General features: G+C 52.4%; 1 protein-coding gene across 1 annotated transcript; it reads left to right on the top strand.

Annotated features, from left to right (window-relative positions):
- Positions 1-3,991: 3,991 nt before the first annotated feature.
- Positions 3,992-12,470, top strand: LOC137316375 (NACHT, LRR and PYD domains-containing protein 3-like; the record flags this gene model as incomplete). The annotated part of the gene is made up of 5 exons (XM_067980449.1): positions 3,992-5,747; positions 7,280-7,366; positions 7,522-7,692; positions 7,921-8,088; positions 8,250-12,470. Coding segments are annotated over 5 exons (2,270 nt in total), but the record flags the coding sequence as incomplete, so codon positions are not given.
- Between the last annotated feature and the right edge of the window lie 493 nt (positions 12,471-12,963).

Raw genomic sequence — 12,963 nt, 5'->3', positions numbered from 1 at the left:
TGAGGGGGAAGAGAGTGCGGGAGGGAGGGGGGAAGAGAGTGCGGGAGGGAGGGGGGAAGAGAGTGCGGGAGGGAGGGGGAAGAGAGTGCGGGAGGGAGGGGGGAAGAGAGTGCGGGAGGGAGGGGGGAAGAGAGTGCGGGAGGGAGGGGGAAGAGAGTGCGGGAGGGGGGGGAGGGTGGGGAGGGAGGGGGGAGAGTGCGGGAGGGAGGGGGAAGAGAGTGCGGGAGGGAGGGGGGAAGAGAGTGCGGGAGGGAGGGGGAAGAGAGTGCGGGAGGGAGGGGGGAAGAGAGTGCGGGAGGGAGGGGGGAAGAGAGTGCGGAGGGAGGGGGGAAGAGAGTGCGGGAGGGAGGGGGGAAGAGAGTGCGGGAGGGAGGGGGGAAGAGAGTGCGGGAGGGAGGGGGGAAGAGAGTGCGGGAGGGAGGGGGGAAGAGAGTGCGGGAGGGAGGGGGGAAGAGAGCGGGAGGGAGGGGGGAAGAGAGTGCGGGAGGGAGGGGGGAAGAGAGTGCGGGAGGGAGGGGGGAAGAGAGTGCGGGAGGGAGGGGGGAAGAGAGTGCGGGAGGGAGGGGGGAAGAGAGTGCGGGAGGGAGGGGGGAAGAGAGTGCGGGAGGGAGGGGGAAGAGAGTGCGGGAGGGAGGGGGGAAGAGAGTGCGGGAGGGAGGGGGGAAGAGAGTGCGGGAGGGAGGGGGGAAGAGAGTGCGGGAGGGAGGGGGAAGAGAGTGCGGGAGGGAGGGGGGAAGAGAGTGCGGGAGGGAGGGGGGAAGAGAGTGCGGGAGGGAGGGGGGAAGAGAGTGCGGGAGGGAGGGGGGAAGAGAGTGCGGGAGGGAGGGGGGAAGAGAGTGCGGGAGGGAGGGGGGAAGAGAGTGCGGGAGGGAGGGGGGAAGAGAGTGCGGGAGGGAGGGGGAAGAGAGTGCGGGAGGGAGGGGGGAAGAGAGTGCGGGAGGGAGGGGGAAGAGAGTGCGGGAGGGAGGGGGAAGAGAGTGCGGGAGGGAGGGGGGAAGAGAGTGCGGGAGGGAGGGGGAAGAGAGTGCGGGAGGGAGGGGGGAAGAGAGTGCGGGAGGGAGGGGGGAAGAGAGTGCGGGAGGGAGGGGGGAAGAGAGTGCGGAGGGAGGGGGGAAGAGAGTGCGGGAGGGAGGGGGGAAGAGAGTGCGGGAGGGAGGGGGGAAGAGAGTGCGGAGGGAGGGGGAGAGAGAGGAGGAGGGGGAGAGAGAGAGAGAGGGGGGGAGAGAGAGAGAGAGAAGGGGAGAGAGAGAGAGAGAAGGGGAGAGCGAGAGAGAGAGAGAGAGAGAGAGAGAGAGAGAGGTTTGGAGGGGGGAGGGGAGAGAGAGAGAGAGAGAGAGAGAGGGAGGGAGGGAGGGGAGAGGAGAGAGAGAGAGGGAGAGAGAGGGAGGGAGGGGAGGGAGGGAGGGGAGAGAGAGAGAGAGAGAGAGGGAGGGGGAGGGGAGGCCAGAGAGAGAGGGGGAGGGGAGGCCAGAGAGAGAGGGTGAGGGGAGAGAGGGTGAGGGGAGAGAGGGTGAGGGGAGAGAGGGTGAGGGGAGAGAGGGTGAGGGGAGGGAGGGGGAGGGGAGAGAGGGGAGGGGGAGAGAGGGGGAGGGGAGAGAGGGGAGGGGAGAGAGGGGGAGGGGAGAGAGGGGGAGGGGAGAGAGGGGGGGGGAGAGAGGGGGGGAGTGGGGAGAGAGGGGGGAGAGAGGGGGGAGAGAGGGGGGGAGAGAGGGGGGGAGTGGGGAGAGAGGGGGGGAGTGGGGAGAGAGGGGGGGAGTGGGAGAGAGGGAGGGGGAGGAGAGAGAGGGAGGGGGAGGAGAGAGAGAGAGAGAGGGGGAGGAGAGAGAGGGAGAGAGGGGGAGGAGAGAGGGGGAGGAGAGAGGGGGAGGAGAGAGGGAGGAGAGAGAGGGGGAGGAGAGAGAGGGGGAGGAGAGAGAGGGGGAGGAGAGAGAGGGGGAGGAGAGAGAGGGGGAGGAGAGAGAGGGGGAGGAGAGAGAGGGAGGGAGGGGGCAGAGAGAGCGAGGTGGGTGGGGTGAGAGAGGGGGGTGGTGGGGGAGGGAGAGGGGGAGAGAGAGAGAGGGGGTAGGGTGAGAGAGAGTGGGGCGAGGGGCAGAGTGAAGTTGGTGAGGTAGGGGAGGTGGAGGAGGAAGGGATGGGGAGAGGAGGGAGAAGGGAAGGGGGAGGGTGCGAATGGAGGGGTTGTGAGGAAATGGAGGGAGTTGGAGGGGAGTGGGGGAGGGGGAAGTGGGGGTGAAGGAGAGGAGGGGAGAGGGGTGTGGGGTGGGAGGGAAAGGGGGAAGGGAGAGGAGCGGAGGGAGAGTAGGGAAGAGGGTAGCGGCAATATTAATAGTGTCAATCGACCCAATATAATGACTAATGGAAACAGATTTGTAATTTCCCAAAGTGGCATTATAGGAAATTCAGACCAAAATGAAACAACGGAGTATAATTATTGCAGAACAGTTGAAATGAACTGAGTGATGTGGGCAGTAGTTTTAATTCTAATTCTAATTCTAATCGATGATATGAAAGGACTGTTTGAAAATCACATTCAATGTCGGTGTGAAACTGCTGAAAATTGTTCACAGTTTCTGAATCACAAAAAAAACAGGAGAATGATTCGAGACAGGAAAAGGCGACTTGGCTCATAGTGCAGGGTAGTGGTTATCTTACTTAACTCAGGATGCAGCATGAGTTAGGAGTTCAAATCCCAACACGGCGGCTGGGGTTTTTAAATCAGTTAATTAATAAAACCTGCAACAAAAGCTCTTTGTTATTAAAAGTTGACCATGAACGCGACCTATTGCCATAAAAACCCATTTAGTTCATTGATGGAGAAAAAAGTCTGGCCTATTTGTGACTCCAAATGCACAGCAATGTGATTGATTCTTAAACTGCCTCTGAATCAGTTCAAGGGTAATTAGGGATGGGTAATAAATGCCTTGCCAGCGACGCCCTTATGCAATTTGATGAAAAAATATAATTATGTCCCTGTCAGAGAAATAGCCCCACCTACCTCTCCTCTAAGTGTATCCACAGAAACACGTTCAGTTACACAGCCCCTTTCGTGTTGTTCCCTGGTAACTGGACTCCTGCTCTCTGACCCTTTGGGTGAGAGAATTACCTTGATTTCCATTCATATTTCTGACTTTCATTTCTCTCCATTTTTCATTATTTTGTTGATTGTGAGCCAGTTTCCTGTATCCGTTGAGTATATTCAAGATGGAGTTTGATAGATTTTTGGACATGAATGGAATCTATGGATATGGGGATAGGGTGGAAAAGTGGATCAGCCATAATCTTATTCAATGGTGGAGCAGGCTCGAGGGACCATATGGCCCACTTCCGCTCCCATTTTATATATTCTTATATTCTTACATCCTTACTAATGATGGAATGTCATTGAAATATTTCAATACCGAAGTCTATTGCCCAAACAAAATACATCAAACACTCTCAACATTCCCTCAACCTAAACTCCTCTAACACCTTAAATCATCTCTCTGATTCCCTTTTGTACCTTCAGAATGGCAGTAATCTTTAACTGTGACACGGTGACGCTAGAGGCACAGCGAAAACCTCAGATGACCTGCTCGGACCCTGAAACAATAAGAATTTAACTCCAGTCTATTCAGTCTGTCCCTCTCTCAGTTCACACAACACCCCAGATAATCTGCCCAATAACAATGGAACTTCTGTCCATTCACAGTCTGTCCTTCTCCCAATGCCCACAATATCCCAGATAACCTGCCCGAGGACTGATACAATAACAGTGGAACTTCTGTCCATTCACAGTCTGTCCCTCTCCCAATGCCCACAATATCCCAGATAACCTGCCCGAGGTCTGATACAATAACTGTGGGACTTCTGTCCATTCACAGTCTGTCTCTCACCCAGTGCACACAATATGCTAATTCCCATTTCCGCAACATTTTACTGAATACTGAAGCGAGTGTGAGAAGTTGTTCTTTTTCAGCCAATACAAACCACTTTCTGTCTGTTCTAATTGAAGATGTTCAACAGAAACACAAGGAAACACTCCGGGTCCAAACTGAAACACTGAGAGTGAACACGATCCTAATAAAGGAGAAGGTTAAGATTTTCCAGCTGGTCACTCTATACACTGAGCTAACGGTCATTTCTACTGTTCGAGATCGGACACTTGTAGAACATGAACTGCTGGCAAGAGGCCGAGACCATGAAGAGTGGAGAGAGAAACATCTCTGGAGAGAACTGGGAAAAATCCGAACTGATCAATTGTTCCAGAGCAGTTTTTCCCGGAGAAAATCCAAATCTGGGAGTTCAGCAGCAGTGAGCGGAGTCCCGGGGATTGGAAAAACAACAATGGTACAAAAGATTGTTTATGACTGGGCCACTGGGAAAATATACCCACACTTTCAATTTGTTTTCAGTTTTAAATTCCGGGATTTGAACGCCATTAACTGTAGAATAAACTTGAGGAATCTGATACTGGATCTGTATCCATACTTGAGGAATATTTTGGCAGAGCTCTGGAAGAACCCAGAGGGATTACTGTTTATATTCGATGGTTTAGATGAATTCAAGGACAGTATCGATTTTGATAACAATCGGATAAATACAGAGGCTGATTACATGTGCACAGATCCTGAAGACCGGTGTGAAGTGTCTGACATTGTGTACAGTTTAATACAGCACAAGCTGCTCCCAGGATGTTCAGTTCTAGTGACCAGCCGACCCACTGCATTACATTTATTGGAAAAGGCTGAGATCAGTGTCTGGGCTGAAATCTTGGGATTTGTTGGTGAGGAACGGAAGGAATATTTCAACAAGTTTTTTGAAGATCAGTCGGTGGCAGCAGCTGTTTTCAAACATGTGGAGGAGAACGAGATCCTGTACACCATGTGTTACAACCCTTCCTACTGCTGGATCCTCGGTCTGTCACTGGGTCCCTTCTTCACACAAAGAGACGGGAAACAGCAGCGAGTTCCCAAGACCATCACCCAACTATATTCCTACTATATTTACAACATTCTGAAAAACCATGGCCGAGAGATTGAATCCCCCCGTGATGTGTTACTGAAGATCGGTGAGATGGCCTTCACTGGAGTCTTCGAGAAGAAGATTGTGTTTGGAAATGGAGATTTAATCAAGTACAATCTGCAACCTTCCCAGTTTCTGTCTGGGTTCATGATGGAACTTTTGGAGAGAGATGATTCTGCCCAGAGTGTGGTTTACACATTCCCGCGCCTCACCATCCAAGAGTTTGTAGCTGCACTCGCACAATTCCTGACTCCAGATCGAGGGGACATCCGGAAACTCCTCAGTGAAGCCCACAGCAAGGAAGATGGACGATTTGAGATATTTCTCCGTTTTGTTGTTGGTCTCTCCTCCCCACAGTCAGCTCGGCCCCTGGAGGAGTTTCTGGGTCCATTTCTTCATCAAACGATCTACGGAGTGATTGACTGGGTGAAGGAGAAGGTTGAAGGACAGATTGGAAACACAGAGAGTCAAACTGGTAAAAGGAACCTCCTGAACGCATTCCACTACCTGTTTGAGTCTCAGAATCAAACACTGGCTAGGGCCACAGTGGGATCTGTGGGAACACTTATATTTGGAGACAGGGACTCAGGGCGAACATTGCAACTGACCCCGATTGACTGTGCGGTGCTGTCTCATGTTATTGGACTCTGTGATACAATAAAACACCTCGATCTAGAGAACTGCTCCATTCAATGTGAAGGACTCCAGCGGCTGGGACCCGGACTGCACAAGTGTCAAGTGTTGAGGTAACTGTTGGGCCAATTGTACAACAGTCACGGATTGTATTGTTGCTCCGTAATGAAGGGAAACAAACAGTTCAGATAAACCAGAGAAAAGCAGATTCAACACAAATATGACAAATGATAAGAGGGTCGGTTAGTAATTCCCTAAGAACTGGAGAATCTGAAATGGATCCTTGTGAACAAGTGGGGATTTTACATTCTTCATCGGATCAGTAAATACAGGTCACTGAAAGAGTCTGATAATTTAATTGCAATAAATGATATTGCTGTTTGTCTCACTGCCTGAGATACGTCCATTGAAGAGACTCCTTCTCACTGTTACTTACACGTAGACCGACACTAACTGCAGCGGTCCTTGTGTTGGATCATTCCACCCTCTTACCGAGGTGTGGGGACAAGTGACGGTCACCGGACTGTCAACATGTGTAGGAGAGGGAAGCAGAAACACCAAACATTCAGTAACAAAGAGCAAAACACAGCTTTCGGGCAGTCAACCGCCAGTGGGTGAGCTGAGCTTTCCCCGCAGGACGTCGGTCCGTTATCTTAACTCATCAATGACACAGCCCTTCACACTCTCCAATACATCCACCATCTCTTCACCCAGCTGGCAGCACTCGTGCCTCTGAGTCAGAAGGTCGTGGATTCAGGCCCCTCGCTCATTAATCCAGGCCGACATTTCAGTAGGATTTGGGAGCTGAAATCTGCCGGTAAAAAGGTTCCAATCTCACGGGTTGAAGGGTATTAGCCCAGGAGTACAGACACACACCGGCCAGCGGTGGGGCCTCACACACAGCGGGAGGATCCTGGGTAAACCAGGGGGCAGTGAACCAGGGAATTTCCCATAATCTGCCCCCCTGTCTGTGATGCCCCGCTCAGCGACGGAACTTCAGAAAATTCCCCATAAATTGCCAGGCCCGTTCAACCTGAAATAAATGTGGAGCCAGTTTAGTGGGAATAAAGAGAGAGCCTCCCCTCCCCTATAAACTTGGAGTAAAGGGACATTTAAAACATGTAACGGGACAGAATAAATTCTCCTTGTCACATGAAATCCTGTGGGACGGATTTTACAGCAGCCGTTAGCGCCGTTTCACAATATAACTCACTCCGAGATATTATACAGATTAATATAATACTGCATAAAGTACAGGAAATCACCGCTTTATCATTTAATGCAGGGAAAATCATCACATTCCCTTAAAATCTGGGCCTTAAGAAGCAGCAGAAATGAGACAAGTTTCCCCAAACATGAAGGGACCGTCCAGGAGGGTAATTCTGATCATTCGGGAATGAAACCGGACTGAAGGACATTTAAAGACTTCACACAGACAGCACTTTATTTAATCAATACATTTACTGACAGTCCGTGAATATATGGGGCATTGGACAGAGAGAGATTCATTGTCAGTGACAGGGAAATCTGGTTATTAATTTCCTGAAGATTTTTCAATTGTTTCCTGTGATATCAGAGAGAAATTGTATCAGATCGGGGATTGGATTCAGTTTGTTTCTCACTCTCTGTCTGTTTGTGTGATTAGACTGGGGAGAAATAAACTGGGAGATTCAGGAATGAAACTACTGTCTGCGGCTCTGGGAAACCCGGACTGTAAAATACAGGAATTGGGGTAAGTTTCAGACTGTGTGAGATTGTGTTTATAATAACCGGATGTCTAACACCGTATATTAATGTCAGTATAAGCAAGCATAATACAAATAAATACTGGGAATTTACTCTGATTCCTGTTTTCTCTGCTCGTCTCTCTCTCTCTCTGATCTATAGGTTATGGGATAACGATCTCACAGATTCTTGCACCGAGGATCTCTCCTCCGCTCTCAGTACAAACCGGTCACTGACGGATCTGAATCTGGGTAATAATAAACTGGGAGATTCAGGAGTGAAACTATTGTCTGCGGCTCTGAGGAACCCGGACTGTAAAATACAGAAACTGCAGTAAGTATCAGACTGTGTGAGATTGTGTTTATAATAACTGAATATCTGACACTGCACTTTATTATTAGTACAAGTAATAGTGCTATTACTAATAACAATGTACAGTGTTTATTATCAGTAATAGTGTTACTAATAATGTACAGTGTTTATTAATATCAGTATTAGTCTTATTGATCAACACTGGGGATTTACCCTGATTCCTGTTATTTCTCTCTCTCCGATCCCCAGTCTGGATGATGTCGGTCTCACAGATTCTTGTACCGATGATCTCTCCTCCGCTCTCAGTACAAACCGGTCACTGACGGATCTGAACCTTGGATCAAACTCCTTCACAGACCGATCTGTCCCCGCTCTCCGTTCCCTCATACTGACCCGCAGGAGTCTGAAGCGGATCCGGTAAGTGTTTGTGTTAATGTTCAATGTAATAAATAAAATATCAATGGGATTCAGTCCCTTTTTTGTCTGTAATTATTATTGAAATATTAACCCCAGTCTCCCTGTTATTTACACTGTTGTTCCATCTGTTTATTTCCTGTTTAATCTTTAATCTGTTTCAGGCTGAGGGGGAATCTGTTCAGTCCAAATGGAAAGAGACACCTGGAGTCACTGCGGGAATCCAGACCCGGACTGAGAGTGGGAGTGTGAACATTTCAATTCATAACCATTCCTGGTCTCATTATATGAACATTTCAATTCATAACCATTCCTGGTCTCATTATATGAACATTTCAATTTATAACCATTCCTGGTCTCATCACATGAACATTTCAATTTATAACCATTCCTGGTCTCATTATATGAACATTTCAATTTATAACCATTCCTGGTCTCATTATATGAACATTTCAATTGAAACCATTCCTGGTCTCATTCCATGAACATTTCAATTTATAACCATTCCTGGTCTCATTATATGAACATTTCAATTTATAACCATTCCTGGTCTCATTATATGAACATTTCAATTAATAACCATTCCTGGTCTCATTATATGAACATTTCAATTTATAACCATTCCTGGTCTCATGATATGAACATTTTTGGCCGATTCTCTGTCCCTCCCCTTTAACCGGCCGCGCTCCAGGTTGAAATCCGAACGGCCCTTTAACGGTTTCCAGCTCGAGCTGAGCGAGCGTCGTCTCCCATTGTGACGTCAGAGGCCCAGCGACAGGGTCACGAGACTCAGTCACCCGGTCCCACAGCGCTGATTCTGCCGGATATCCGGGGCTGGATGGTCCCCAATGGGGCACTGGGTCAATGTACAGACAGGAAGGGCCCAGGGTGGGGCTCAGTCTGGGCTGCAGTGGGACACTGGGTCAATGGACAGACAGAAAGGGCCCAGGGTGGGGCTCAGTCTGGGCTGCAGTGGGACACTGGGTCAATGTACAGACAGGAAGGGCCCAGGGTGGGGCTCAGTCTGGGCTGCAGTGGGACACTGGGTCAATGTACAGACAGGAAGGGCCCAGGGTGGGGCTCAGTCTGGGCTGTAGTGGGACACTGGGTCAATGTACAGACAGGAAGGGCCCAGGGTGGGGCTCAGTCTGGGCTGCAGTGGGACACTGGGTCAATGTACAGACAGGAAGGGCCCAGGGTGGGGCTCAGTCTGGGCTGCAGTGGGACACTGGGTCAATGTACAGACAGGAAGGGCCCAGGGTGGGGCTCAGTCTGGGCTGCAGTGGGACACTGGTTCAATGTACAGACAGGAGGGGCCCAGGGTGGGGCTCAGTCTGGGCTGCAGTGGGACACTGTGTCAATGTACAGACAGGAAGGGCCCAGGGTGGGGCTCGGTCTGGGCTGCAGTGGGACACTGGGTCAATGTACAGACAGGAAGGGCCCAGGGTGGGGCTCAGTCTGGGCTGCAGTGGGACAGTGGGTCAATGTACAGACAGGAAGGGCCCAGAGTGGGGCTCAGTCTGGGCTGCAGTGGGGCACTGGGTCAATGTACAGACAGGAAGGGCCCAGGGTGGGGCTCAGTCTGGGCTGCAGTGGGACACTGGGTCAATGTACAGACAGGAAGGGCCCAGGGTGGGGCTCAGTCTGGGCTGCAGTGGGACACTGGGTCAATGTACAGACAGGAAGGGCCCAGGGTGGGGCTCAATCTGGGCTGCAGTGGGAAACTGGGTCAATGCACAGACAGGAATGGCCATGGGTGGGGCTCAGTCTGGGCTGCAGTGGGACACTGGGTCAATGTACAGAGAGGAAGGGCGCAGGGTGGGGCTCAGTCTGGGCTGCAGTGGGACACTGGGTCAATGTACAGAGAGGAAGGGCCCAGGGTGGGGCTAAGTCTGGGCTGCAGTGGGACACTGGGTCAATGTACAGACAGGAAGGGCCAGGGTGGGGCTCAGTCTGGGCTGCAGTGGGACACTGGGTCAATGTACAGACTGGAAGGGCCCAGGGTGGGGCTCAGTCTGGGCTGCAATAGGACACTGGGTCAATGTACAGTCAGGAAAGGCCCAGGGTGGGGCTCAGTCTGGGCTGCAGTGGGACACTGGGTCAATGTACAGACAGGAAGGGCCCAGGGTGGGGCTCAGTCTGGGCTGCAGTGGGACACTGGGTCAATGTACAGACAGGAAGGGCCCAGGGTGGGGCTCAGTCTGGGCTGTAGTGGGACACTGGGTCAATGTACAGACAGGAAGGGCCCAGGGTGGGGCTCAGTCTGGGCTGCAGTGGGACACTGGGTCAATGTACAGACAGGAAGGGCCCAGGGTGGGGCTCAGTCTGGGCTGCAGTGGGACACTGGGTCAATGTACAGACAGGAAGGGCCCAGGGTGGGGCTCAGTCTGGGCTGCAGTGGGACACTGGTTCAATGTACAGACAGGAGGGGCCCAGGGTGGGGCTCAGTCTGGGCTGCAGTGGGACACTGGGTCAATGTACAGACAGGAAGGGCCCAGGGTGGGGCTCGGTCTGGGCTGCAGTGGGACACTGGGTCAATGTACAGACAGGAAGGGCCCAGGGTGGGGCTCAGTCTGGGCTGCAGTGGGACAGTGGGTCAATGTACAGACAGGAAGGGCCCAGGGTGGGATCAGTCTGGGCTGCAGTGGGACACTGGGTCAATGTACAGACAGGAAGGGCCCAGGGTGGGGCTCAGTCTGGGCTGCAGTGGGACACTGGGTCAATGTACAGACAGGAAGGGCCCAGGGTGGAGCTCAGTCTGGGCTGCAGTGGGACACTGGGTCAATGTACAGACAGGAAGGGCCCAGGGTGGAGCTCAGTCTGGGCTGCAGTGGGACACTGGGTCAATGTACAGACAGGAAGGGCCCAGGGTGGGGCTCAGTCTGTGCTGCAGTGGGACACTGGGTCAATGTACAGACAGGAAGGGCCCAGAGTGGGGCTCAGTCTGGGCTGCAGTGGGGCACTGGGTCAATGTACAGACAGGAAGGGCCCAGGGTGGGGCTCAGTCTGGGCTGCAGTGGGACACTGGGTCAATGTACAGACAGGAAGGGCCCAGGGTGGGGCTCAGTCTGGGCTGCAGTGGGACACTGGGTCAATGTACAGACAGGAAGGGCCCAGGGTGGGGCTCAATCTGGGCTGCAGTGGGAAACTGGGTCAATGCACAGACAGGAATGGCCATGGGTGGGGCTCAGTCTGGGCTGCAGTGGGACACTGGGTCAATGTACAGAGAGGAAGGGCGCAGTGTGGGGCTCAGTCTGGGCTGCAGTGGGACACTGGGTCAATGTACAGAGAGGAAGGGCCCAGGGTGGGGCTAAGTCTGGGCTGCAGTGGGACACTGGGTCAATGTACAGACAGGAAGGGCCAGGGTGGGGCTCAGTCTGGGCTGCAGTGGGACACTGGGTCAATGTACAGACTGGAAGGGCCCAGGGTGGGGCTCAGTCTGGGCTGCAATAGGACACTGGGTCAATGTACAGTCAGGAAAGGCCCAGGGTGGGGCTCAGTCTGGGCTGCAGTGGGACACTGGGTCAATGTACAGACATGAAGGGCCCAGGGTGGGGCTCAGTCTGGGCTGCAGTGGGACACTGGGTCAATGTACAGACAGGAAGGGCCCAGGGTGGGGCTCAGTCTAGGCTGCAGTGGGACACTGTGTCAATGTACAGACTGGAAGGGCCCAGGGTGGAGCTCAGTATGGGCTGTAGTGGGACACTGGGTCAATGTACAGACAGGAAGGGCCCAGGGTGGAGCTCAGTATGGGCTGCAGTGGGACACTGGGTCAATGTACAGAGAGGAAGGGCCCAGGATGGGGCTCAGTCTGGGCTGCAGTGGGACACTGGGTCAATGTACAGACAGGAAGGGCCCAGGATGGGGCTCAGTCTGGGCTGCAGTGGGACACTGGATCAATGTACAGAGAGGAAGGGCCCAGGATGGGGCTCAGACTGGGCTGCAGTGGGACACTGGGTCAATGTACAGACAGGAAGTGCCCAGGGTAAAAATGTCCCTCTGTACAGTGTGTATCGCTCCCAGTGAGGAGTCGGTATCTGTAACAAGTGTCCCTGCAACCCTCCAAAATCTCTGCGTTCCTCCAATTCTGGCCTCTTGCACATCCCCCATTGCCATTGCTCCATCATTGGTGGCCGTGCCTTTTGCTGTCTCGGCCCCAATCTCTGGAATTCCCTCCCTGAACCTCTCCGCCTTTAAGACGCTTGTTAAAAACTATCTCTTTCCCCAAGCTTTTGGTCACTTGTCCGATTACCTCCTTGTGTTGCTCGGTGTCACATGATTCGCTTCTGTGAAGCGCCCTGTGACGTTTTACTACAATAAAGGTGCAATATAAATGTAAGTTGTTGTCTGTGTGCTGTGTCAATAAAACTCCACCACTTACTTCAGCTCAGGCCTGGTCTCGTTATTATTTTAAATGGTGTGAGTGTTTTAAAATATTGACTAAAGGATCCTTGAAATTACATCCCTCCTCCTCCAAACGGCACTGCAGACGTGACTGTTTGGTCTAGTGAACCCTGCGTGTGTGGGTGGGTGCGTGGAGCGGGGAGGAGCCTGACTTGGGAGACTCGATATGAAGTTTACACAAAATGGTGAGTCGGACTTTGAGCAAAAGACCCCACAAAATGGCATTCAGACATGCACACAAAATGGCCGCCATGCACCTGCCGCAAAATGGCTGACGTGAACCCGCAGCAAAATCACAGAATGATCCATCACAAAAGGAAGCCATTCGGCCCATCGTGCAGGTGTCGGCCCTTTTGAAAAGCTCACCAAATAGTCCAATTATCCTGATCTTTCCCCGTAGCCAAAACAGTTTTCCTTTTCCAGGAATTATCTAATTCCCTTTTGAAAGTTACTATTGAATCTGCTTCCACCTCC

The sequence above is a fragment of the Heptranchias perlo genome, unplaced genomic scaffold (assembly GCF_035084215.1).
Source record: "Heptranchias perlo isolate sHepPer1 unplaced genomic scaffold, sHepPer1.hap1 HAP1_SCAFFOLD_59, whole genome shotgun sequence".
In the NCBI taxonomy this organism is placed as follows: Eukaryota; Metazoa; Chordata; class Chondrichthyes; order Hexanchiformes; family Hexanchidae; genus Heptranchias; species Heptranchias perlo.
This window is presented reverse-complemented; position numbering and strand designations above follow the sequence as displayed.